Genomic DNA, 23,515 nt, shown 5'->3' on the forward strand with positions numbered 1-23,515 from the left:
GAGCCGGAGAAGGTGTCGTCGGTGTGTCGACTTGAGCGGCTCTGTCTTGAGTATGAAGAAGTGGAAGAATGGAGGTTCACCAACAAGGCACGAATCTCGTCCATTCTTGCATCGTTATCTTGTTTGTGAGCGTCGAGCTTGTTGTCGAAGTAGTCTCTTGTTCGTTGCTTGGAGAGTCGCAAGTCGGTGGCGAGGTTGTCGATGCGGTCACTCATTGCTTGTTGCTCTTGATGCAAAGTTCGTTGTGCACCAAAGAGGTGGCTCTTGGTGACATAGGATGACATGTCGTCGTCTTGCTCGATGAAGAGTGGGTTGGTAGAAGAACTTGGCCTACCCATCATTCCAAACAAATATGTGAGTCGGAGAAAGAGAAGAACTTATACCAAATGTACCTTGACCGATGTTGAAGATGGATCAATGATCACTCAAATGTGGACAAGGAAATAGCACAATTGGTACCAATTCTTGTCGGTTCTCACACCTACACAGGTAAAAGCTTATGGTGGAGCTCGGTTAGGATGGTGGCACAAAATTTGATGCAAATGTTAGTGAGCTTCAATAATGTTGGAAAAGATTCACAAGTTTGCAAATGCAACAAGTAGACCAATATCAAGATGTGGTACACGGAAACACACACGTAAATAGATAAGTGGGGTCGTGCAACCAAGGAATGAGCCAAAATGTGGAGTCCACGAAAATGCTCTTGTTCCACAAGACTAGAGAGACGCTAGCACGATTGCACAATAGGCGGATACGGAACTTGTGCACAACCTAGTAGGCAAAAATGCAACGACTACTATCCCAAGTATGCTATATGTATGGCATTTCGATGGTATGATCCAAGATGATCGGATATGACAATCTTAATGTATTATGATGCTATGGTTCTTGCTTAGCCGCTCTTTGCTTACCTTTCCCTCTTTGCTTAAAAGCTTGTTTGGCTCTTTCACTTTTGAGCTCTTTTCTCATGCAAAACTTCACAAACCAAGATAGCAATTGTGTATGCGATGACAACTTTGTGACACAAAGGATGATACCAAGATAGCAATTGTGTATGCGATGACAACTTTGTGACACAAAGGATGATACCAAGATATGCACCACTATGATATGGTATGTATGCTATGTGGAGTATGATCACTAATGTGCACAAGTCATGTTGCCAGCAATACTTAATGGCTAGTCTTGATGGGTAAGCAATGCAAAAAGTAAGGCTATGTGGTTATAAATGCAAATGGCATGGAAAGACAAAGATGTCATCGAGGTTACCGCCGTGGTAGTCGTTTGTAGGCACGGACGGTTGTTAGTGATGTCGAGTCCTTGGTGAAGATGAGCAGTGGTGATGTTGATGTTGAACCGTACCTATATAGCCGAAACACAATAGGACACATGAACCACAATTCAAATTCTCAAAGACCAAAATGTGTCAAAATCGTCGTAGGTGGTAGCGGTGAGCGATGGTGGTGTGTGCAGAAAGCGGTGGTGGTATTGGGGTTCGCAAAAGGTGGTGGAAGGTGAAGAGGTGGTGGTGGCCGAACTGAATCTTTTCAGTTTCGTCAGGGTTCAGTGGACGTCCGGTGGAGAGCGGTCGTCCGGTCGTCGGACGTCCGGTGTTCAGCGGTCGTCCAGTGCCTGGGTGAACTTGGGCACGGTATGAACACTCGGGTTCATGGAGGAGGAAGGTGGAGAGGTCAAATCCGAGCGATTTTGTGGATGGAAAAGGTGGAGAAGATGGGGGAAAGCTAGATCCACACGTGGCAAAACAAATCCATGGATCAAATCCAACAAAACTTCAACATACCAACAAATCACAAAAAAATTGGGGCTATTTTTTGGTGGAGATTTTCGGATTTAGGATGAAATCAACAAAAGCAAGCTAGAAAACAAAGGGTAGGGGCTCCAAAAACGTGATCAACATGGCTCATGATACCAATATGATGTAGGGTAGAACCCTAGACGCCCGATCTTTCACGTTTGGAGGGAATCCTACCAAGAACACAAAGAACACGAGAGGGGAAACGAGGGGAACACGAGGGAAACACAAGAGGAAACACTCAACCAACAAGAATATAGTCATACATGCGCTAGATCCTCGAAACACAAAATGGTACAAGATTCGAATCCAATAAAGGACGATACATAGGGTAACTGGTTCTTCTCCGTGAGGAGGTCTTGATGATGGTCTTCTCCGAGAGGAGGTCTTGAATCCAAGTGGATCTTCTCCGAGGAGGTGTCGGTCCCTCGCGGTGGAGTAGATCCGGATGGATGAGCAAGGCTCTATCTCAAAATATGAGCTATCACAATGCTAACCTTAGCTAGGAGGTGGGAGAGGTCTATTTATAGTTGTAGTACAAATGGGGCCGAAGTGAAGGGGTACAGGGGCTTTAGCCCGAAGCTGCGTGCACACAGGCAATGGACGTCCGCTGGTGACCGGTCGTCCGGTGGCTCATGGGTGTCCGGACGTCCGGTAGTTGTCGGACTTCCGCTGTTTCCGTTTTGTGATGGTGGTACCGGACGTCCTGTCACTTCGGACTTCTGCTAATTTCCCTTCGGTGGTGATGGTGTCGGTCGTCCGGTGCAGGCCGGACGTCCGCTCGTTGGGAGGTGTGGCCGGTCGTCCGGTCCGTGCCGGACGTCCGCTTGCTGTAGCATGTGTTGGCTGGGACTTGGGCAGGCTGGGCTTCAGGTGCCGGATGTCCGGTCCCGACCGGTCGTCCGGTGGCTATAGCTTCAAAAGCAGCTCTCCTTCTTGTCTCTCGTACTTGGTGTCCTCGCCGTCTTGGCCATTGGATGAAGCTGTTCCGTGGCCTCCTTCTAAGTACCTGATTACACATAGTGTCTCCACTTGAGGTAGTAGCCATGTCTCATGTGTAGAAAGGGGTAGTTCGGAGAGGAGCGAGTTCACCTTATCTTCGATAGCCTTTGCTAGAGCTCTTGTCATAGGTCCAAGTGGTGTCGTGGGAGATGTAGGTACGTCCATGGGGATGATCGTGGGATGCTCCACATCACAGGGGTATCCGACAAGTTCATATTACGAACCTGACCTCGTAAATTAGACCACTGTTCTATCAGGTCAGTGTCCAATCTCCTGCGAAAGAAACTAGCGCAAGCTATGGATTCTAGCTTATCCAGAGTACAATCCTGGTCAACACAAATGTCAAACAGGCGAGGGAATTGTTCCTGGAAAAGAGTCAACCCATTGATAGAATCTTTCCATAACCTGGTCAGATTGCCTGTCCCCACGTGGATCTTCCTGCCTATCATGTACAGATTATTGCTTTTCAACAGGTTTTTCCAGCAAGGTGAGTCAGAGAAACGAGGACCCACAGTCGCAACAGTTTGGTTACGCAAATATCTAGCCCTGACAATATCTTGCCAGATCCCTTTCTGGGTGTCAAGTTTCCACCACCACTTTAGCATCAGACTAATATTTTGTTTGCCTAAATCTTTAACTTCGAGCCCCCCTTATCTTTTGGTCTACAAATCCTGTTCCATTTGACCAAGTGGTATCTCCAATTCTTATTACACCCCTGCCAGAAGAATCTCCTTATGTGTTTATCCAACTTTTCCACAAAGATTTTGTTCATCAACCACATAGACATGTGGTACAGAGATAGTTGTGTGACCACCGAGTCTAACAGGGTATGTCTCCCTCCCATAGAAGCAGCATTAACAACCCAAGCATCAAATCTTAGAAGATACTTATCAACTATGAATTTCCAATCATAATTTCTAAGAGCCATGGAACTCACCGACATAGCCAGATATTTAAGAGGGAATTGACCTATGTCACAATTGAATAGATCAGCATAAGCCTTAGCAATCTGGGCATCCCCCGCAACGGTTAAGATTTCTCTTTTATGGAAATTAACCTTGAGGCCAGACATCATCTAAAAAACGTACAACAGGAGTTTAAGGTTAATAGCTCTGTCTATATCATGCTCCAGACAGATGATTGTATCATCTGCTATTGCAACACCGCAACTCCATGAGGAATTAGATCCGAGACTAACCCCACAATAAGATTGTTTTTTGGGCATTCTTAATCATTTTTGTGAGGCACTCCACAGCCAAGTTAAACAAGAAAGGTGAATAGGGGTCCCCCTGGCGCACCCCTTTGACACTTTGGAAATAAGGCCCAACATAGTTGTTTAATTTGATACTAACCGTGCCATTGTGGAGGATCTATTTAACCCAACCACACCATTTAGGATCAAAGCCTCGCATTTTATGACATTCTAGCAGGAAGTCCCAGTTAACTTTGTCGTATGCTTTTTCAAAATCAAGTTTGAGGATCACCCCGACCCTCTTTTTGACATGAGTATAATTGAGAAGTTCATGGAGGGCCAGCGCCCCATCCATAATGCTTCTGCCTTTCGCAAAAGCATTCTGAGTGGGGCTAATAAGAATATCAGCGTACCTAGCCACTCTCCTATCCATGACTTTGGTAATCAACTTGTAAGGGCAACGAAGCAAACAAATCGGACGAAATTGTTGTATACGGTCAGCCCCCGAAATTTTAGGGAGTAATGTAATGATACCATAGTTAAGGCGTTTCACATCCAGGGTATCCTTGTGAAAACCGTCAAAAAGTTGCATAATATCATTTTTAACTATATCCCAACAGCACTGATAAAATTCAGCAGGAATATTACCAGGCCCTGGGGCTCTGTTGATATCCATGTCAAACGGAGCATCTTTGACCTCTTCAGAGAATTCTCTAATTAGGTTAGCATTATCTTTTGCCGAGAGTTTTTCATCATCTCCCCAGGTATTAGGATCCAAGTGAAACAGATTTCCTGGGGCAAGGCCAAAGAGCTCTTTATAAAAGTTTGTGGGTATGGGTTGACAAGTTATCAGTGCCCTCAATCTCCACCTCTCCACACTTGAGAGCATGTATTGTATTTTTTTCGTTTGCGGCCATTGGCTATTTTATGAAAATAGTCCGTATCACGATCTCCTCGTGAGACTGATGTAGCCACCACGCAAGTTTCTATGACTCCAAGGGATAGTACCTTGACTAGCATAACTATGAGGTGGCAAAGCGTGACAAAGGGAAGGCTCTCCCTCCCTTCGAATTCAAAATGAGGAAAGGCTCTCTCTGTCTCACTCCCGCGACTGGTTGCGGCGGCCAAACGAGGGCATTGGCGGCGGCAGAGGTCAGTTCTCCCGTCTATACCTCTCCCCCTCCGGCATCTCCCCTATCTCGCTATCGCGGTGGGCGCTCTCGTTAGGATGCGACGGCGGTGGCGGTGGCGGTGGCGGTGGCGGAGGCTTGATGGGCTAGGCGGTGGCTTTGGTGGTGCGGATGGAAAGCGGAAGCGGGGGCGGCGAACTGAAGAAGAGGAGTTGGCGCTGGTAGTAGCTGTGATGTACAGATCCGAGTAGACGAGATCTTGTTTCAAAATCTCTTCCCCGCTCCACAACCCACCTCTCTGCTGCATCTGCCTGACACCTTTCTCCCGCTCTAGAAGCTTCCAGAACCTTCGCCCGCGCGGATGGAGAACCGACAGAATACTGGCCTCAAGGTACTGCCGCCTAACCCCTCCGCCACTTCTGTACCCACCCATTTCGTCTCATTTTTCTCCCCTTCTGTGCCTTCGCTTCGTTTGCGCGCAGAAGCGGAAGCTTCTGGGGACGGTGCGGGAGCAGGAGCCTGCTATCAAGGAGATGTGCCAAGGTAAACCTGAGCAGATTCCGTCCTTCTCGGCCGGAGATGTTTTTTTTTGACGTTTTGTGATTTGGATAATGCAGCCCTGAAGGAGATGGAAAGCAAGCTCAAGAACCTCCGGACGACAACAACCGGCTCCGCGGCGAGCTGTAAGATCGAATGCTTGTGTTGTGCGTGTTGATTTGGGTTCGCTTTTATTTCGCGGGGAATGACGGCTGAGACGCTGGTTCTGCTCTTGTTGTTGTTTCTTTTATACCAGGCTCGACAAGGACCGGCAGTTTGCGGAGACGCGGACACTTGTGGTTGACAGGGAGCGTCAGCTTTCCAAAACCCAGACACTTCTAGCTGACAGGGAGCAGCAGCTTGAGGCCCGGCCACTTCCAGTTGACATTGAGTTTCCTTGTCTAATTTCGAGTTATTCTCCCTTTACCACTTGGTCAATGCTTGGAAGTTTAGAGAATGGACATCGATGGTGTGCTGGCATTGGTCATGCATGTATGGGGACTAATAGTCTAATACACGTCTTCTTGAAATGGAGAGCAGTAATGTCGCCTCAGAGCAACTTATCTTTGTTATAATCTGAATTTCAGGCAACTCATATATCTTAGTATTTGAATAGTTTTGCATCTAAGTATTTGAATGCTGTAAGCAACTACTTCTCCCGGGGGGAGGGGGGTGGTGATCTGGTGGTGGCAACCCGGGATACTTCGCTTTTTTTTAGAAAAGGAGGATGACCCCCGGTCTCTGCATCTGGAAGATGCATGCGGTCACTTTATTGATTATTCTCGAAGACCTTACAAAGTATTACAACAATATGGCTGAATCCGCCATCTTGGCAACATATGTCATTACTCCTATCCATATGATGAAGGGGTACTAGTTGTGCCAAATACCCAGACCACTCACCTAAGCCTATCATCAACAGCTAGAAGCCCCAGCCGACCACATGCCGGGTCTGGGGCATAAACTGGTCTGACGCACTCACATGCGTCGTCACCGCCATCTCCCACAGGTCCGTCTTCAGAGCAGATACTAAGGCTTCTACCTTGTCAGGCCACTCTGCCATCGACGTCACCATGACGCCAGACAACTACCTCCTCCTGCGCGAGTCCATCACCGCGCATCGGGTGCCGAGTCTCCACTGCGCCACGCCGCCGAAATCCGCCGTCATCAATGTGTAGGATGAAGCACCGCTCCACCAAAAAAGCCGCCCATTGGTCCCTCGATTCCGTGTACGCCTCCAAGAATGACGCCCCCAAGGAGGAAACGACACCAACGCGCCGCCGTCATCCGATCTACTAATCTAGGATTTCCCCCGAAGGTAGCGGATAGAGGTCTGGAGCTTCTCCACGGTGATCTTGGCATCAAGCCGAGAACGAGGTTTTCACCCGGATCCGCTCGAAGAACCTCCATCAAGCATCGTGTGCACGGGTCGCCGCCGATCTGAGCCGCCGCACATCGAGCAGGCCGCACCGGCCAGATCAAATCTGTCCGGAGGGCAAACCACGCATTGCGCCGACCCAACCACCAGGCCCTCCATGCCGTCACCGCCGATCCGAGGTCAGATGGTCCGTCGCCGCAGACCCGGCCGCCGCCGCCGAACGCAGACAAGGCCGCTGCCCGAAGCAGGGCCGGCCGCCGCACCCCCACCATCTCCGCCCTAGGTCGAGGCGGCCGCCGTGCCGCCGCCGGTCAAGGCAGGCCCGCCACGCCACCAAGGCCAGATCGGCCGTGCCACCACACGCCGCGGGGCTCCGCACCACCCCCATGGCGCAGGAGAGAGGGAAGGCCCCCGCCACCGCCGTCAGCCCCCGGGCTATAGGCCGGCGGCGGCAGAGGGAGGGATGGAAGGAAGTGGAGCCCCCGGCGGCTAGGGTTGCGATCCCGCCCGAGTCGCCTGAGCGGGGGCGACGCGGGAGGTGGGGGGGATGGCTTTCGACGAGTACGGCTCCAATCTTCCTGCCTCGGACCAGCTTGCCGTCGCTTCGGTGGCGGCGCCCGTGGCCATCCAGCCCTCCTCTCCGATGCTAGGAGGGGGTGGATTCGGGATGTGTGCTCAATGAAGATTCTGGTCCCACTCCGGCGTCGGGGCGTCGTGTGTTGAGCGGCTCAGGCAAGCAGCCCAAGAAGACAGCGGGGCGGAAGCCTGGGTCCAAGACGGTGGCGCCGGTGGCTCCTGGGCCTGTGGAGGCGATGCGTGGCGAGCTCGGGGCGGCTCTGGTGGCGTCCGGCCCTTCCGTCAAGGCCAAGCGATCCAAGGCGACCCCCGTGGTGCAGCGCGCCCCCAGCGTGCGCGCCAAAGCCAAGCTGGGGGACATAATGTCCCTGGAGAGTGCCAAGCTGCGCGCGGCTGACAAGAACATGGATGTATCAGGTAACCCAATCCCCTCCTTTAGGATTCTGAATGCATTTACAGACGATCATCTTGTTTCGATCCTAAATGATAGTGGCGTTGCGGTTGAGTCCTCCACTGAGGATATTATCTTGTTAGTTCGTGCGAGGGAAGAAGCTCAGGCTGTTGTTGCTACTGCTGCTGCTGCTCGCTGTGCTGCAGAGAAGGCAACGGCCGAGCAGGTCGCGGCACCAGTAGGGGCTGGTGCGTGCCATGAGCCCAACGAGGGGGATGAGTCTAGGGCAGCCTTGGACGCCCCTTCTTCCAGTCGTGTGCCGGCGCGGAAGAGAGTGGCCAAAGCCGTGAGCTCTCGTGGAGTTCGCCTTCGCAACCGTATTATCTAATGTGGCACATCTTCTGGAGTATTCACGGATGCGGCCATGGGGGCCGGCGGACGCAACTTAGAGAATATATGGCAAAGAACGTATCGATTTCGTGGCGTTGCAGGAAACAATCAAAGCCGACTTCACGTTTAGAGATCTCCTCGCGTACGATCCCTTGCATCGTTTTGGCTGGTTCTGGATACCCTCCTCTGGCAACTCGGGTGGTCTCCTTATGGGTTGTAATCGTGATGTGTGTGATGTAATTCTGTGGGAGTCCGGTGTTTTCTTTATTGCAGCAACTGTTCGACACCGCGTTTCTGGGTTGACCTGGGTGATTGTGAGCGTCTATGGGCCGGCCGACCATGCGAGGTTTGCTGATTTCTTGGGTGAGATCACGGCCCTGGTTGGGGCTAAAAGAGCGGTTAATCTGTCGCTAGCAGTTGGCGGAGATTTTAACTTGATCCGCTAGGGGGCGGACAAAAACAACGGCAATATTGACTAGGCAAGGGTGTCCCTTTTCAATAATGCGATTGCGGCCGCCGCGTTGCGTGAAATTGCGAGGACAGGTGCTAGATTTGCATGGACTAACAAACAGCGGGCGCCTGCCCGTTGTGTTCTCGACCGCGTTTTCTATACTGGAGACCGGGAGTTGCTGAGACGCGCATAGGGTCGGACCATATCCCTTCAATTTTATCCTCTGGGGAGGACAACGCTCGGCGTAGCAGAAGATTTTTCTTCGAAACAGCGTGGTTTGAGGCCGAGGGTTTCGCCCAGATGGTGACGGACCGCTGGGAGCTGATCGGGAGTGAGCTTGGCCGCCAACGCGGCCCTACGGAGTTCTGGTCCTCCGCGGCTGTGACTCTGCGAGCCTTCCTCCGGGGTTGGGAGCTAATTATGGCAGCGAGTCTAAAAGAGAAAGGGGGCAGCTTGTTGAGGAGATCGCGTCCCTAGATGTTCAGGTAGATGCCAGACCTTTCTCCGAAGACTAATGGGCGCATAGATACTGTCTGGAAAACCAAGTCTTGGCGATCCTGAGAGCGGAAGAGGAATATTGGCGTCGTAGGGGCGGTGTCAAGTGGGTCACGAAAGGTGACGCTAATACCGGATACTTCCATGCATACGCCAATGGCCGAAAGCGTAAAAGCTCTATTCTGAGACTTCAGTCAGAAAATGGCCTTCTAGTGACCCAAAGTGAGATAGTGAGTCAAATTTATGATTTCTTCATCGGACTGTTGGGAACAGCCGAAGAGAAAAGACTCAGCCTCCGGGACGGTTTGTGGGATCCAACGGAGAAAGTGTCTCAACAGGAAAACGATGCCCTTGCATTGTCCTTCCTGCTGCAAGAAATAGATAGGGCCCTTGCTGACATGAAGAATGACACGGCTCCAGGTCCGGATGGTTGGCCGGTGGAGTTCTTTAAGAAGTTTTGGCCTGTCATTAGAGACCTGTTTCATGCGATAGTGAATGGCTTCGCCCTAGGCACAGTAGATATGTCCCGCCTCAACTACGGTGCCATTTGCCTGATCCCTAAGGTCAAAGGGGCGGACTCCATTAAGTTGTTTCATCCAATTACCCTCATTAATGTGCCTTTCAAGATCTGTGCTAAGGCCTACGCCACTAGGCTGGCTCCTGTAGCACAACATATTATTCTTAAGAGCCGAACTGCTTTTCTCAAGAGTAGAAATATCCTTGAAGGTCCGATAGCGCTTCTGGAGATAGTCCATGAGCTTAAACGAACAAGGAGGCAGGGAGTAATCCTAAAACTGGACTTTGAAAAGGCCTATGACGGCGTGAACTGGGAGTTTGTGCGGGAGGTCCTCCTCAAAAAGGGTTTTGAGGCAGGATTTGTGCATCGTATCATGCACTTGATCACCGGAGGGCACACCGCGGTCATAATCAAGAGCGAGATGGGGAATTTTTTCCGCAATAAAAAAGGGCTACGGCAGGGAGACCCCATCTCTCCGTTAGCTTTTAACTTTGTAGCGGACGCCTTGTCGGCCATGATAGCCAAAGCCAGGGCGGCAGGCCACATCAGGGGGCTGGTACCTCACCTCATCCCTGGAGGGGTGACCCACCTTCAATACGCCGACGACACTTTGATGTTGTTTGAACCCGATGATCACAACATTGCTTCTATCAAGCTCTTGCTGCTATCCTTTGAAATACTTTCAGGGCTGAAAATTAATTTCCTGAAAAGCAAGGTCATTACCATGGGATGGACGACCAGGATAGCGCGCGAGTAGCCAATCTGCTTAATTGTAAGCTAGGGAGCTTTCCAATTAAGTACATGGGCCTTCCGATATCGCACCGGAAATTGTCCATCTTGGAGTGGGAGCCCCTCTATGGGAAGGTGGCCAATAGAGTTAGCCCGTGGCGAGGGAGATTTATGTCCTCTGCCGCTCGGCTAATCCTCACAAACTCGAGTCTCTCCTCCCTCCCACTGTTTACTATGGGGATGTTTCTCCTAGCTGATGGAGTGCATGCTAGGCTCGATACACCTCGCTCTAGGTTCTTTTGGGAAGGAACCGACATCAAACGTAAATACCAAAAGGGATCCAGTGCTAGAATAGCTTGGCGATGCGTAGGGGCGTTGCTTTGGGCTATTTAGACGACTCGTAATAAAATTACGATAGAGAAGAAATTTCCTAACCACCACGCTGATGTGATCTTCAAATGCCATCTATTTTTACAGACATGGACAACATAGGGGAAGGAGCGCGATGCTGAGCGCATGATGGAAGTCCTGGAGCGTATCAGGATGACTCAGATGTTAGCCAGGCAAGACTCGACGCACGGCTGAGTTGCTTTTGGGGAGGCCCTTCACCCTTGCGGAGGTCGTTTGGGCTTGTTGGAACCTATGCTAGATATGTTTAAGCCTGGGTGCTTTTGGACTATTTGTTGTATTGCTGTACTTGCTGACCTGTATGGTCTTCGTTTCCTTTCGAACCTTGTATGAATGCTGCCGAGTGGCTTTATTAATCTAAAGCCGGACGCCTCTAGCGTCTTCGCTCCAAAAAAAAGCAACTACTTCTCCAGGCTGTGACCTTTCTATAGATCAGGCTTAATTATTTGAGTAGAATTTTTATTCTTAAATTTGTTGGTTACCACAATTCTTTGATGTTTAGTTTATTGTAGAAAGTGAACACCGAAAGCACTGATTGTCTCAGCTGATTCCCCTTTATATGATATATATTTATGCTCGGAATAGTGGGTTGGAAGGTTGGCAACAATCAAGACATATCACATGATATTAGTCAACAAATTGAACAGTTATTGTGATAGTTCTCACTATTATAGTAATATATTCTAATTGGATATTGTTGTATCAAATTGCAACATCATGCAAAAATGTAGCACTCTGAGAACAAATAGTTGTGGTCACGCCCTATTGCAAAAGTACACTTTTGCAGCCAAAAAAAAGATGTAAAAAAAATCATAGATGAGCAACATGACAGAAAATGTGCACATGCAAAAGCATGACCATTTGCGAACTGTTCTCTTGAGTACGACAGAAAGTTGTGCGCATATAGTTTGCTACACTGGTCCTTCATCTCTTTGTCCTTATTTTTACAATTTTTTCATAATTTTGAACAACTTTTAGCAAGTGTACATGTTATAGCATATTACAACCATGATTTTTCCCCGCATATATTGGAAATTCAAGGTACATGTGTGGGAAACGTCGTACCCGGTTCAGGGCGACGGCTTCGTGTTATAAAGACAGGGGCGCAACTCCCTGATAGCGTACAAGCTGTTGAGATAGAGATTTGAGATACAAGGGATAAGTTACTTCGAGTACAAGAGATAAACTAGAGAGAGAATATTGTTACAGAGAATATTTATCTAGTCTATCTAGCCTATGCGGTTGGCTAACCGAACTATCTCAAGCTGGGCCTGCCGAACCACCTTGACACCATAGCAACGTTGTTTAACACCCTCCCTTAACCACAGCTTGGTCAAGTTGAGATTACGCTTGAACTCTTCAAAACTTTTTGTAGGCAATGCTTTTGTGAAGCCATCTGCAACCTGATCTCGTGAATGCACAAAACGAATATCCAATTGTCTCTTTGCAACTCTTTCTCTGACAAAATGGAAATCTATCTCAATGTGTTTTGTTCTGGCATGAAAAACTGGGTTAGCAGATAAATAAGTAGCACCCAGATTGTCACACCATAGACATGGAGTTTTGGTGTGCTTCACACCCAACTCTCTCAACATGGACTGAACCCAGATAATCTCAGCGGTGCCATTTGCTAATGCTTTATACTCAGCTTCAATGCTAGATCGTGATACAGTAGCTTGTTTCTTTGCACACCATGATATAAGATTCGGTCCAAAGAAAACTGCAAATCCACCAGTGGAGCGTCTGTCATCTATACATCCTGCCCAATCAGAGTCAGAAAAAGCACTGACAAGAGTTGATGAAGATTTGGTGAATGTAAGACCAAGACTCATAGTATCTTTCACATATCTCACTATGCGCTTGGCAGCAGTCCAATGAACAGTAGTAGGTGCATGAAGAAATTGGCATACTTTGTTTACTGCAAAGGATATATCTGGCCTTGTTAAGGTGAGGTACTGGAGTGCTCCTACTAGACTTCTATATCTAGTACTATCCTCTTGACCCAAGAGATCTCCCTCTTCAAGTGACAATTTTTCTGTGCTAGACAAAGGAGTTGGAGAGGCTTTACATCCTTGTACGCCAACTCTTCTTACCAAATCAGTAGCATACTTTTCCTGAGAGAGATGAAGGCCATTTTCAGTTTTCTTTACCTCAATCCCTAGGAAGAATGTAGGTCTCCCAGATCTTTAAGAGCAAACTCAGCACTTAGGTCCTTCAACAATCCTGTCACTGCTTCATTAGATGAACTTGTGACAATAATATCATCAACATAAATAAGAACAAAAATGGATGTTTTGAACTTATTGTAGATGAATAGAGATGTATCATATTTTGAAGGAACGAAACCAAGTGCTTGTAGTTTCTGACTGAGACGAGAGTACCACGCCCTGGGAGCCTGCTTCAGTCCATATAGAGCTTTGTCAAGCTTACACACATGAAAGGGTTTATCCTTGTTCTCAAAACCAGGAGGTTGTTTCATGTATACTTCCTCTTCCAGAACACCATGAAGGACCGCATTCTGCACATCTAGTTGTCTGAGACTCCATTCCCTGGAAACAGCAATAGACAGGACAAGACGAATAGTAGCAGCTTTAACTACTGGACTAAAGGTGTCTTCATAGTCTATGCCATACCGCTGTTTGAAGCCTTTTGCAACAAGTCTGGCTTTGTAGCGATCTATGGTTCCATCGGACTTTCTTTTGATCCTATAAACCCACTTACAATCAATCAAATTTTTACCTCGCCGTGGAGACACAAGATGCCACGTCTTATTTTTCTGAAGTGCCATGTATTCCTCTTCCATGGCCTTTTTCCAGGGTGTATCCCCAAGAGCTTCATCAAGCGTACTGGGTTCTCCTGTGGTACACGCTAAACCAAACTTAGTTATTTGTTTGTAATTGACGGGTTGGATTACTCCCTTCTGTAGCCGTGTACGAGGTTGGACAGACGAGGCAGCATCGTTGGCGAGCGCAGAAGATCCAGCCTCTGGGCCAGACAATCCCGAGGCAGATCCCCCTGGTGCTTCCGACGCACCAACCGCGCCAGCAGTTGGGTCAGCAGGATTTTCTGCGGCGACGGGTGATGCTGGAGCCGTGACGGAAGGCGCAGAAGATCCAGGCGGCGCGGAGGACACGGTCCTGACCGGATCCGCCTCGGATCGCACGCCTGTCGTGGGCTGGGGCGAATCCGCGCCGGATCGGGCGCCCAGCTGCTGGCGGCGCGTGTAGTGGCGGGGTCCGCCCGCGGGCCAGCAGGCCGGGGGCTCCTGCCGCGTGGCCTCCACGGATTGGCGCGGGTCGGACGCCGCTTCTGGCCCAGTTGGGGCGAGCCGCGTGGCCGTCGCTGGGTTGCTGTCGCCGCGCCTGGCGGGCGACACGGGATCTGGCGCGCTGGTGCGCTGCTGCGATGCGGATCCCGAAGCTGATCTGTTGCCACGCTACTGGAGCTCCGATCCCGAGGAGGATCTGTTCCCCGCTGGGTGACACATAAAATGTGAACTGTTTGGGGTGATCTCTTCACCGTTTTCTGTGATTCCTTCGCCATTTTCTGCTCCATTGCCATCTGCATCATCACAAAGCTCAAGTGCACGGTTATGAGGATTAGTCATCATATGATCATTACAGTTATTTCCCCCTTGATCAAGACCGGTGAGACTAGATGGTAAGAGAAGAATTTCTTGACGAAGTAGGGCACCGGCATTAGGATGAAGAGTGGCAAAGGGAAACTTAGTTTCATCAAAAACATCCCGTGAGATATAGACACGTCCGGTTGAAACATCAAGACACTTGACGCCTTTGTGTTGTGGACTATAACCAATGAACACACATTGTTTGGATCTAAAACTGAGTTTTCAATCATTGTAAGGGCGAAGATTGGGCCAACAGGCGCATCCAAACACACGGAGAGAAGTGTAGTCTGGTTTGGTGTGAAGAAGCCTTTCAGTGGGAGTTTCATTGTTGATAACACGACTAGGTAGCATATTAATGATGTGGACAGCTGTGAGAAAAGCCTCGTCCCAAAATTTTAAGGGCATGGAGGCGCCAGCAAGAAGGGCAAAGCCAACTTCGACAATGTGTCTGTGTTTGCGTTCAGCAGACCCATTCTGTTGATGGGCATGGGGACACGACACTTGGTGAGAGATGCCAAGTTTTTGAAAGAAGGAATTTAGTTTCTCGTATTCGCCACCCCAATCAGATTGGAGGGCTATGATTTTGGTGTCAAATTTCCTTTCAACTAAAGCTTGGAAATTGAGAAAAACTTGGCATACATCTGATCTTTTCTTAAGAAGATAGATCCAGGTAAATTTACTATAGTCGTCAATGAACTCACGTAGTATGTATGTCTACCAACAGAGGAGGGAGCAGGTCCCCACACATCAGAAAAAATAAGTTGAAAAGGCTTGGTAGAAATACTTGTAGAAATAGGATAAGGCAACTGATGACTTTTAGCTCTCTGGCAGGAATCACAAATTGTTTCAACATCACGCTCTCCAATATATGGGAGCTTATTTTTCCTAAGCAAACGCTCAACTAAAGAAAAAGATGCATGTCCTAATCGATCATGCCACCGTGTAGATGAGACTTTGGTGGCACTAAAAACTTGTTTATTGAATCTTTGAATCTCCGGAATCAATGGGTAAAGCCCGCGAACACATCTACCTCGATATAGCACCCTCCTCGTGGCCTGATCCTTGATCAAAAAGAAGAAGGGGTGAAATTCAAGAAAGACATGATTATCAATGGCAATTCTATGAATGGAAAGAAGGCTCTTGGAAGCACTAGGAACATGCAAAAATTTTCTGAGATGAATTTTTCTCTGAGGGGTTTTAATAACAGAATGACCAATGTGACCAATCTTCATGCCTTCTCCACTGGCAGTGTGGATATGATCTTGGCCGCGATACTTCTCGCGCATGGTCACCTTTTCCAGCTCACCGGTGATGTGGTTCGTGGCTCCGCTGTCGACGTACCAGTTCGTGTCAACACCATATGAGGCTTCTGCTGCCCCGGCCACTTTTTCATCTTGGGACGATGCGTCATCATCATCCTCAAACCGGTACCAGCAATCTTTAGCTGAGTGACCCAGCTTGCCACAGATTTGGCACCGGACAGCGTCCGGGCGCGATCTGTTGCTGTTGGAGGAGCTGGTGCGCCGGCCCTTATTGTTGTTGGAGGAGGGCCGGCCGCCGCCGCGCATGTTGCCGCCGTTCTGGCCGCTGCTGTTGCCCCCGCCAGATCTCTTGCCCTTCTGACGAGGAGGTCCACGGTAGCGAGAGCCGCCACCGCCGCGGCCGCGGGTGGCGATGTTTGCCGAAGACTTGAAGCCACCTCCGGTCCCTGCCCCTTGGAACAAAGCCACCCTTTGATCAAAGTTACTCATCTGAGCAAACAATTCATCAAGGGTGACCGGGATGGTGCGGGCGTCAAGGGCAAAGACCAGCGGCTGGTAGTCCATGTCGAGGCTGTTGAGGATGTAGGAGATCAGCTCGTCCTCCTTCAATGGCCGCTCCGCCGCGGCAAGTTCGTCGGCGAGGGAGCGCATGTGCGCAAAGTACGTGGCCACCGATTGTGTCCCCTTCTGCGCGTTCGTGAGAGCGGCGCGAATGTTGTTGACGCGGGACATCGAGGTTGACGAGAACATCCTCGCCAGCACCATCCACAGCTCATGCGCGTGGGTGATCGCGGTCACCTGTACGAGTACTTCTTTGGACAGATTATTCAGAAGATAACCCAGTACCTGCTGGTCTTCCCTGATCCAAAGTTGATGTAGAGGATTCGGGGTGGTCTCCTCCTTGCCATCTTTGTCCTTGGAGACGACGACCTTGGCTGGTTCCACCATGCTCCCGTCCACGTACCCGAAGAAGCCAGCACCGCGAAGTTGTGGCGTGATCTGGGTATGCCATAGGATGTAGTTGGTGCGCGTGAGACGCTCGGTGACTTGGCCGGAGAGGGTAGGGTTGGAGGAGCTGGAGGAGGCCATGGTAGGAGGTTTTCGGTGGAGGAGAAAAACCTAGATGTGATGGAAGAGTTAGGCTCTGATTACCATGTGGGAAACGTCGTACCCGGTTCAGGGCGACGGCTTCGTGTTATAAAGACAGGGGCGCAACTCCCTGATAGCGTACAAGCTGTTGAGATAGAGATTTGAGATACAAGGGATAAGTTACTTGGAGTACAAGAGATAAACTAGAGAGAGAATATTGTTACAGAGAATATTTATCTAGTCTATCTAGCCTATGCGGTTGGCTAACCGAACTATCTCAAGCTGGGCCTGCCGAACCACCTTGACACCATAGCAACGTTGTTTAACAACATGTTCTATAAGTGAGGTGCGGGTGCAGCTGGTTGTGGAAAATTCCCATTCGATGTTTGTCAACTGCCAATTGTACTGGGTTGTGATACTGACCGCATTTTACCAGCTTGAATCAGTTACTCAATTTTACAATTATGTCTCTGAAAATGTAGGATTTGATTAAATGATTATTATATCCTTATATGCAAGTGAAAATTTCTCAACAAACCTACTTGCATCATGTTATTTTCTACTTCTGTAATGTGGTGTTTGGAGAGCGTATGGTCTTGCATTTATCTGCATGTCTCTACCACGGTCCAAAATATGTTTCACATTCTGTTTAGTTCTAATGAACATTAAGTGCTTACCCAACATTTTTACATTTTCTAGTGCTTTATTACTACGCCCTGCGTTGCAATATTATTGAAGTTTTAGGTTTATCCTAAGTCAAACTTGTTTAACTTTGACCAACTCTATAGGAAAAATGTGTTAGGATCTGCAACCCCAAATACACATAGTATGGAAATATATTTTATAAAGAATCTCATGAGACTAATTTGGTGTTTTAGATGTTAATATATTTTTCTATAGACGTGGTCAAACTTAAACAAGTTTGACTTAGGACAAACATAGAACTTCAATTATTTTGGAACGGAGGAAGTATATTGCAAACACAAAACAGCCTCAACACCGTAATGTAATTCATGGTTATTTTACTATAAAAAAATCATGGCTATTTTATACCTGGTTAATCAGGTATACAAGAGTAATAACAACCTACTTGTTTCTCGAAAACAATTGACACATTATGAGGCACAGCAGTCCTCTGTAAATTCACCTATACCTTGTAGATTGCCAATAATTTTATTTCTATTTTCCATTCTTTTTGGTGATAACCAAGTTGATTTAGCTGCAATTTTATTTACTCTATTCTGCTTTGCTTATGCAGCAAAGGAGTTTGAAACAGAAATTTTGAGGCTTAAGCGCCTGTTGGCTGAGACCAATGATACAAATAACTATGCAGCTTTAGTGTCTCCTGAGACAATAACTGAAGTCATACAGAAGCAAACTCCAGTTTCACCTGCAAGAACACCGGTGTGGAACAGAACGAATACAGTACAGTCCAGTGTGAATGCCATTGTCCTCCATGGTAGCTTTCTGGATGAAGCTAGAGAGGCAAGTTGTTGAAACAGCCCAACCACTTTGCTGGTAGTGTAGAAGTATGCAAGGGTAAATGATTAATTTGAGCTTTATATTGTTTGCTAAGCCTTTTTTATGGCTTGCATTGATTCTGTAGCAGGACTTCTGTAGAAGAGGTGTTCGCACCTCAGGTTAGTAATAATGTACAAGTGGATTGCAGTTTGTGGTTCTTCTTATGCCTGTAAATTGGTTTGACTTGTAAGTCTGTTGCTTTCAGGGAATGGGACAGATGAAAGTTCTTGTTCTTGTGTGTATCATATGCTGGTTGAATCTTTAGTTGGCATGAAATTTTCACTGAAGAATGAAATAGAAGGATTCTCACTTTCAATCCATCATGAAGCTACTGGTACATGCAAACACCAGTTCTCGCGTTGTTTAATTTGCTACAGCACATTAGTAATAGAAATATGACACTACAGTTATTTATGGTTTGCATTTTACATTTTGGCCTTGATATTTTACATTCATGCATGTGATTTTATATGTAACTGGGCAAGCTGGATATCTGTAGAGCAGTTATCTTATAGTGGCTGCCTCTGTAACTTGAAAAGTGTCTCTTTAAACTGCAAAATGTGGTACCTAAATACACATTTTCCCCCCTGATAATCTGAGGCCACACCCCCGGCTCCATTTCAATTAAGAAAGAAACCACGTGAGTACCACAAACACCTATATGCCTTACAAAGTAGGCAAGCTGGGAACAGGAAAAGCTAAAAACATCCTCAAGAACTGAAAAGGTAAACTAAAGCTTGTCCTGCTCCAGAATATTACATCAAGTATAAACTAAATACACATTCAGTGTCAGCTTGCCTTCTAGCAAGAATTATGCACTTTTCTTTTTGTATCATAGTCCCTCTTTGATCTGGCCTTGCATTTTAAACAGTTTATACTTCTGTGGACTTTATTAAATGTAGGACCATGCGCATTGTCACGGTGACAGACAATGGTGACGTTAGAGAATGGACTTACCAGAACAGATTTCTGACCTTTAGTTGTTGTTACCAGCACATGTCGTAATTATGGCTGTGAAATTTTGATGATCATGGAGATGGAGTAAATCTAATATTCTTATACTTGTTCACATGTTGAGGGTATGTTCCTTTCAGTTAGTGATAGATATAGTAGTATGTTGGAGTGGCATGTTACCTTTTATCTGTTGCATGTGACCTCTCTTTCTATCACCGACATGTGCTTATATTCTGGCGTTAAAGATGTTGATCCGACATGTGCCTTTGTTTGTCAACAGGGAAGAACCCACCATATGATTTTGCATCAGTTAATGTTTCATTTTGCGCTGTTTATATCATACCAATAGAATTGTTTGTCAAAGGTGCTAATGCAACCTTAACTGAGATCTTCAAGCTATTGTAGGTTATAATTTCACCCTTACGTGGTTAGAGCAACCTGATGGCGGTGAATGGGCCTACAAATACTCTTCGCTAGGCACCCTGGAGAAAATCGCTTTAAAGTGGATGAGAGTGCTGAACATAAGGTTTAGCAAGGCAATGTGCCCTGTATTCTTTGAGCGGGTATATAGTCTCATCAGGCGAGGTCGATGATAGTCCTGACTTCATATTTTGAGCTCTGGATGTACATGACTGAAATTGATCGACTGTTGGCAGAACTGTCCTTCATATGTTGTGTACATTTGCTGGGGAGATTGGATGACTTGCCCCAAGTTTCCGAGCGCTTGGAAGGTTCGTCCTCGTTTTTATTGTATAATTGATCATTTGCCACAACTTGTGCCTGCAGTCTGATGATTTTTCAGAATACACCACCAAAATTTATGACCGAACTACCGCTTTAATTCAGATTCCTCTTTGCGTCTCTCGGTTCAGCCGTCAGGCCTGTCTTGCCCGTTGCTGACCACCACTGCAGCATTGTACCCTGGAGGAGGGAATCAAATTGCATATGTGCCCGGTGAATTTCGGCGGACATGGAGTGTCATCAGAAAGGCCGATGACTATTATGACTGAAACTGATCAACTTTTGGCAGCAGAATGTGTGTACGCTTGCTTTCGTTTCGTGTTTATGTTTTCAGCATGCAAAATTGCACCCCTGGTTTGAATAGACTCTTTCTTGCTTTTTATATCACAACTCCACAAGCAAGGGATACTCCAAAAATCCATTTCCCTTCTTGACAAACTCCACTTTTTATACCTTGGTCCTATCACAGATGCTTTGCTCAAATTTGCAGAGAGTTTTTACATGTTTTGTTGTTGTCGTATATAAGGGTTGCTCTCGGTTTAAACAGTTGGCATGAAACCAACCACGTTTTTTCAGTTTCGAACATGCCAGACAAAAAAGAAAAACTCGAATCAGTTACACGTCACAAGTGGAGTATCAAACAGTTGAAAATCTATGGAACGCCTGATTATTTCAGTAAAGTATATGCCCATCTCAGCGATGGGAGAACAGCATGACATCAGAAACACCAGGTTTGCTAAACCCACCGAGCAATCGAAGCTCCAACCAGCTACATGTCCAAGTATCGAACCAACACTCCAGAATCTATCCAACACCAGATCCGATCAATCGACGCCAATGTGGAGCCGCCAATCCGATAGATCCCGCCTTCTTCTTCCTCTTTACGCCGGCTTGTAGAGCTTCTCCACCATCTTCCTGAACTCTGCGCACACAAGAAGGAGAACGAAGCATGCAGATTCAGAACCAAGAACAGGTTGATGATCAATCAACATGGGACGTTCAAAGGAGGAGGGGAGTTTACCTTCTTGATTCGCCCAGAGCGCGGCCGCCTGTGTGTTGAGGGGAGAGTCGTTGTTCGGCTCTGTGTCCCAATAATGAATCACAGATCAGATCAGACCACACAAGGCAACAAGTAGGGACAGATCTGACGGGACGAGAGAGGAAGGAGTAAGAACTAAGAAGCGCACCTCCGAGCAGGCTCTGGATGGAGAGGAGGATGGTGCGAACGTCGTAGGCGGAGGACCACTTGTCCTGGAGGATGTCGAGGCAGATGTTGCCGTGGTTGTCGACGTTGGGGTGGAAGCAGGGGGTCTCGAACCGCACCTTGGGTGGCTTGTAGGGGTAGTCGCTGGGGAAGGCGAGCGCGAGGCGGTAGGAGGTGCCCTCGTACGCGGTGGCGGCGGATCCGTCGATGGTGCCCACCCACTGGAAGATGTTGTCCCCCTCCGGGAACGCCGACACTCCGGGGTCGCCGCCCATCATCAGCGCCATTAGCTCCGACTGCAGCCGCCGCACGACCGACTGCCCGTCCGCGCCACGCGCAGCCGCCGGCGCCTGCTTCCCCGAGGACGCTGACGCTGCCCCTGGTGCGGGGGCCGCCGGGACGTTGCCGCTGCCGTGCGACTCGCTGTTCTCGCCCCTCGCCATCGCTCGTTCCGTGCGGGGGATGGATCCGAGGAGAGGAGCGGATCGGATCGGATCGGGTCGGCCGGGAGGGTGGAGAGGTTGGGAGGGTTTGGAGGGGAGAATTGGGGAATTGAGACGGCGAGAGGGGCGGTGATTTAAAGGTGGGAAGGGACCGGTGATTCGAGCCTAGTGACCGTTGGGGTTGGGGTTGCAGGCTATCGCTAGCTGTTGGATTGGATTGATCCAGCCGTTGCAATTCATCGCGACAGCGTTGCGGTGCGGCCGGATATGGCACCAACCAGGCCGCTGATTCCAACGGCTAGTTTTGCGGCGGTGGCAGGGCAGCGGCACGCTCATCTCGCCCCTTGGTCACATCCATGCAGGGCACCCTGGAATTATCTGTGGCATTAATGGCCAAATTGTTACTCTCCTGTTAAAAAAATTAGACCAACCGCGGACAGAGAATGTGAGACACAGAATTCGACCTAAGAGGAGAGGGGTCGAACTTAGGTCGGCTCGACGAAATCACAACGCCGCCATGACTAGGCTATGAGCCCATCTACCTACTCTCATGTTAGTCTTCCTTGTATTTAGTGTCAAACTTTGACAATAAAATATAAACCATATGTCACAGAAATTATGTGGTGGAAATTATTTTTCAAATACAAATCACAATGTTTAGAAAAAAAAAATCAATGATATACTTTTTGTAGCAAATCAATTATACTCTTTCCGTCCGGGTTTATTAGGCTCCCTATTATTTTGGATAAAAGTTTGACCATCGATTGAACTTATAAAATGTAAATTATATGCCATGGTGTTAAATCTGACATTAAGATAGAAGTATGAATGGAGCTTGATCTATCGAGGCGCAATGGAGGACACAAGGACATATACGTGTTTGCGATCCCCCTTGATGGAGGTAAAAGCCATAATCCTCTTTTCTCGCGAGTTGCTGTTGTATTAGTGTTTGGTTACAAGTATTGCAAACCTTTAGATAGGTACCCTGAACAGGCTTATATAGAGTTCCCTACCGCCAGGCTCTTCAGCTAGCTACTAATGACTAAAAATGATTACAGACAATAAACATCCCACTGTGGATAGTAACGGATGTCATCAACACTGGTGGAGGTGAACGGTCCGTCTTGAATGCGTAGTAGTGTTGCCTTTGCAACGCCTGGTTTACTTGTGGTCGTTGGTCTGATATATTATCCGAGTGATGGTAAACCGACTGATAGAATTCTGACTGACGATCAATCCTACTGATGACGAACCGATCAAAGTAATCGTTCTGATTGGTGCCCACTCTGACTGATAGGCCACCCTAGTTGTTGAAGTTGCCTTGGGTTGTAGCACGTGCGGACTTGGGCCTCCCTGGCGCCTAGCTGGACTTTATGTCGTCATGGGCCCACCTAGTGGGAAATAACCTCATCATTAGCCCCCGAGTCTGTCAGGGTCTCAAAAAAAAAATCAAATTAACCCTTTGTGTAAATAGATTCGATTGAACACTCAATGGAATATGAATTCTGATTGATCATTGGATTCAAGGAGCCGTAGATTTTCTCGGAAAGAGACCTTGATGGAATCCGTGGACTAAGAAACCTATTGCGTAGGTAGGATAGGGCAAGTTATGGAAAAACTTGGTGATACTCAATCATCTCTCGAAAGAAGTTGGCTAGTGACAC

The 23,515-nt window shown here is 48.0% G+C and overlaps 2 protein-coding genes and 1 pseudogene across 3 annotated transcripts; 1 reads left to right on the forward strand and 2 right to left on the reverse strand.

Annotated features, from left to right (window-relative positions):
* The first annotated feature begins 5,011 nt into the window (after window positions 1-5,011).
* LOC123065339 (uncharacterized) lies at window positions 5,012-6,265 on the forward strand. Of its 2 annotated transcripts, none has more exons than XM_044488661.1 (5): window positions 5,012-5,159; window positions 5,472-5,528; window positions 5,620-5,680; window positions 5,755-5,820; window positions 5,931-6,265. In XM_044488661.1, exons 1-5 carry the CDS (start codon window positions 5,085-5,087, stop codon window positions 6,014-6,016), a joined length of 345 nt encoding a protein of 114 aa, XP_044344596.1. In that variant the 5' UTR covers window positions 5,012-5,084; the 3' UTR covers window positions 6,017-6,265. The 2 variants fall into 2 exon arrangements, with proteins under 2 accessions (XP_044344596.1, XP_044344597.1); XM_044488662.1 differs by having other exon boundaries at window positions 5,025-5,159; window positions 5,475-5,528.
* Window positions 6,266-16,372: 10,107 nt separating this feature from the next.
* On the reverse strand, window positions 16,373-16,512 carry LOC123073109 (uncharacterized; annotated as a pseudogene).
* A 4,336-nt stretch (window positions 16,513-20,848) lies between these two features.
* On the reverse strand, window positions 20,849-21,974 carry LOC123069670 (ubiquitin-conjugating enzyme E2 20). The gene is made up of 3 exons (XM_044492592.1): window positions 21,392-21,974; window positions 21,226-21,285; window positions 20,849-21,126 (listed from the first exon to the last, which is right to left on the reverse strand). The coding sequence occupies exons 1-3, from the start codon at window positions 21,849-21,851 to the stop codon at window positions 21,086-21,088; spliced, it is 561 nt and encodes a 186-aa protein (XP_044348527.1). The 5' UTR covers window positions 21,852-21,974; the 3' UTR covers window positions 20,849-21,085.
* Between the last annotated feature and the right edge of the window lie 1,541 nt (window positions 21,975-23,515).

The sequence above is a fragment of the Triticum aestivum genome, chromosome 3B, assembly GCF_018294505.1.
Source record: "Triticum aestivum cultivar Chinese Spring chromosome 3B, IWGSC CS RefSeq v2.1, whole genome shotgun sequence".
NCBI classification, from domain to species: Eukaryota; Viridiplantae; Streptophyta; class Magnoliopsida; order Poales; family Poaceae; genus Triticum; species Triticum aestivum.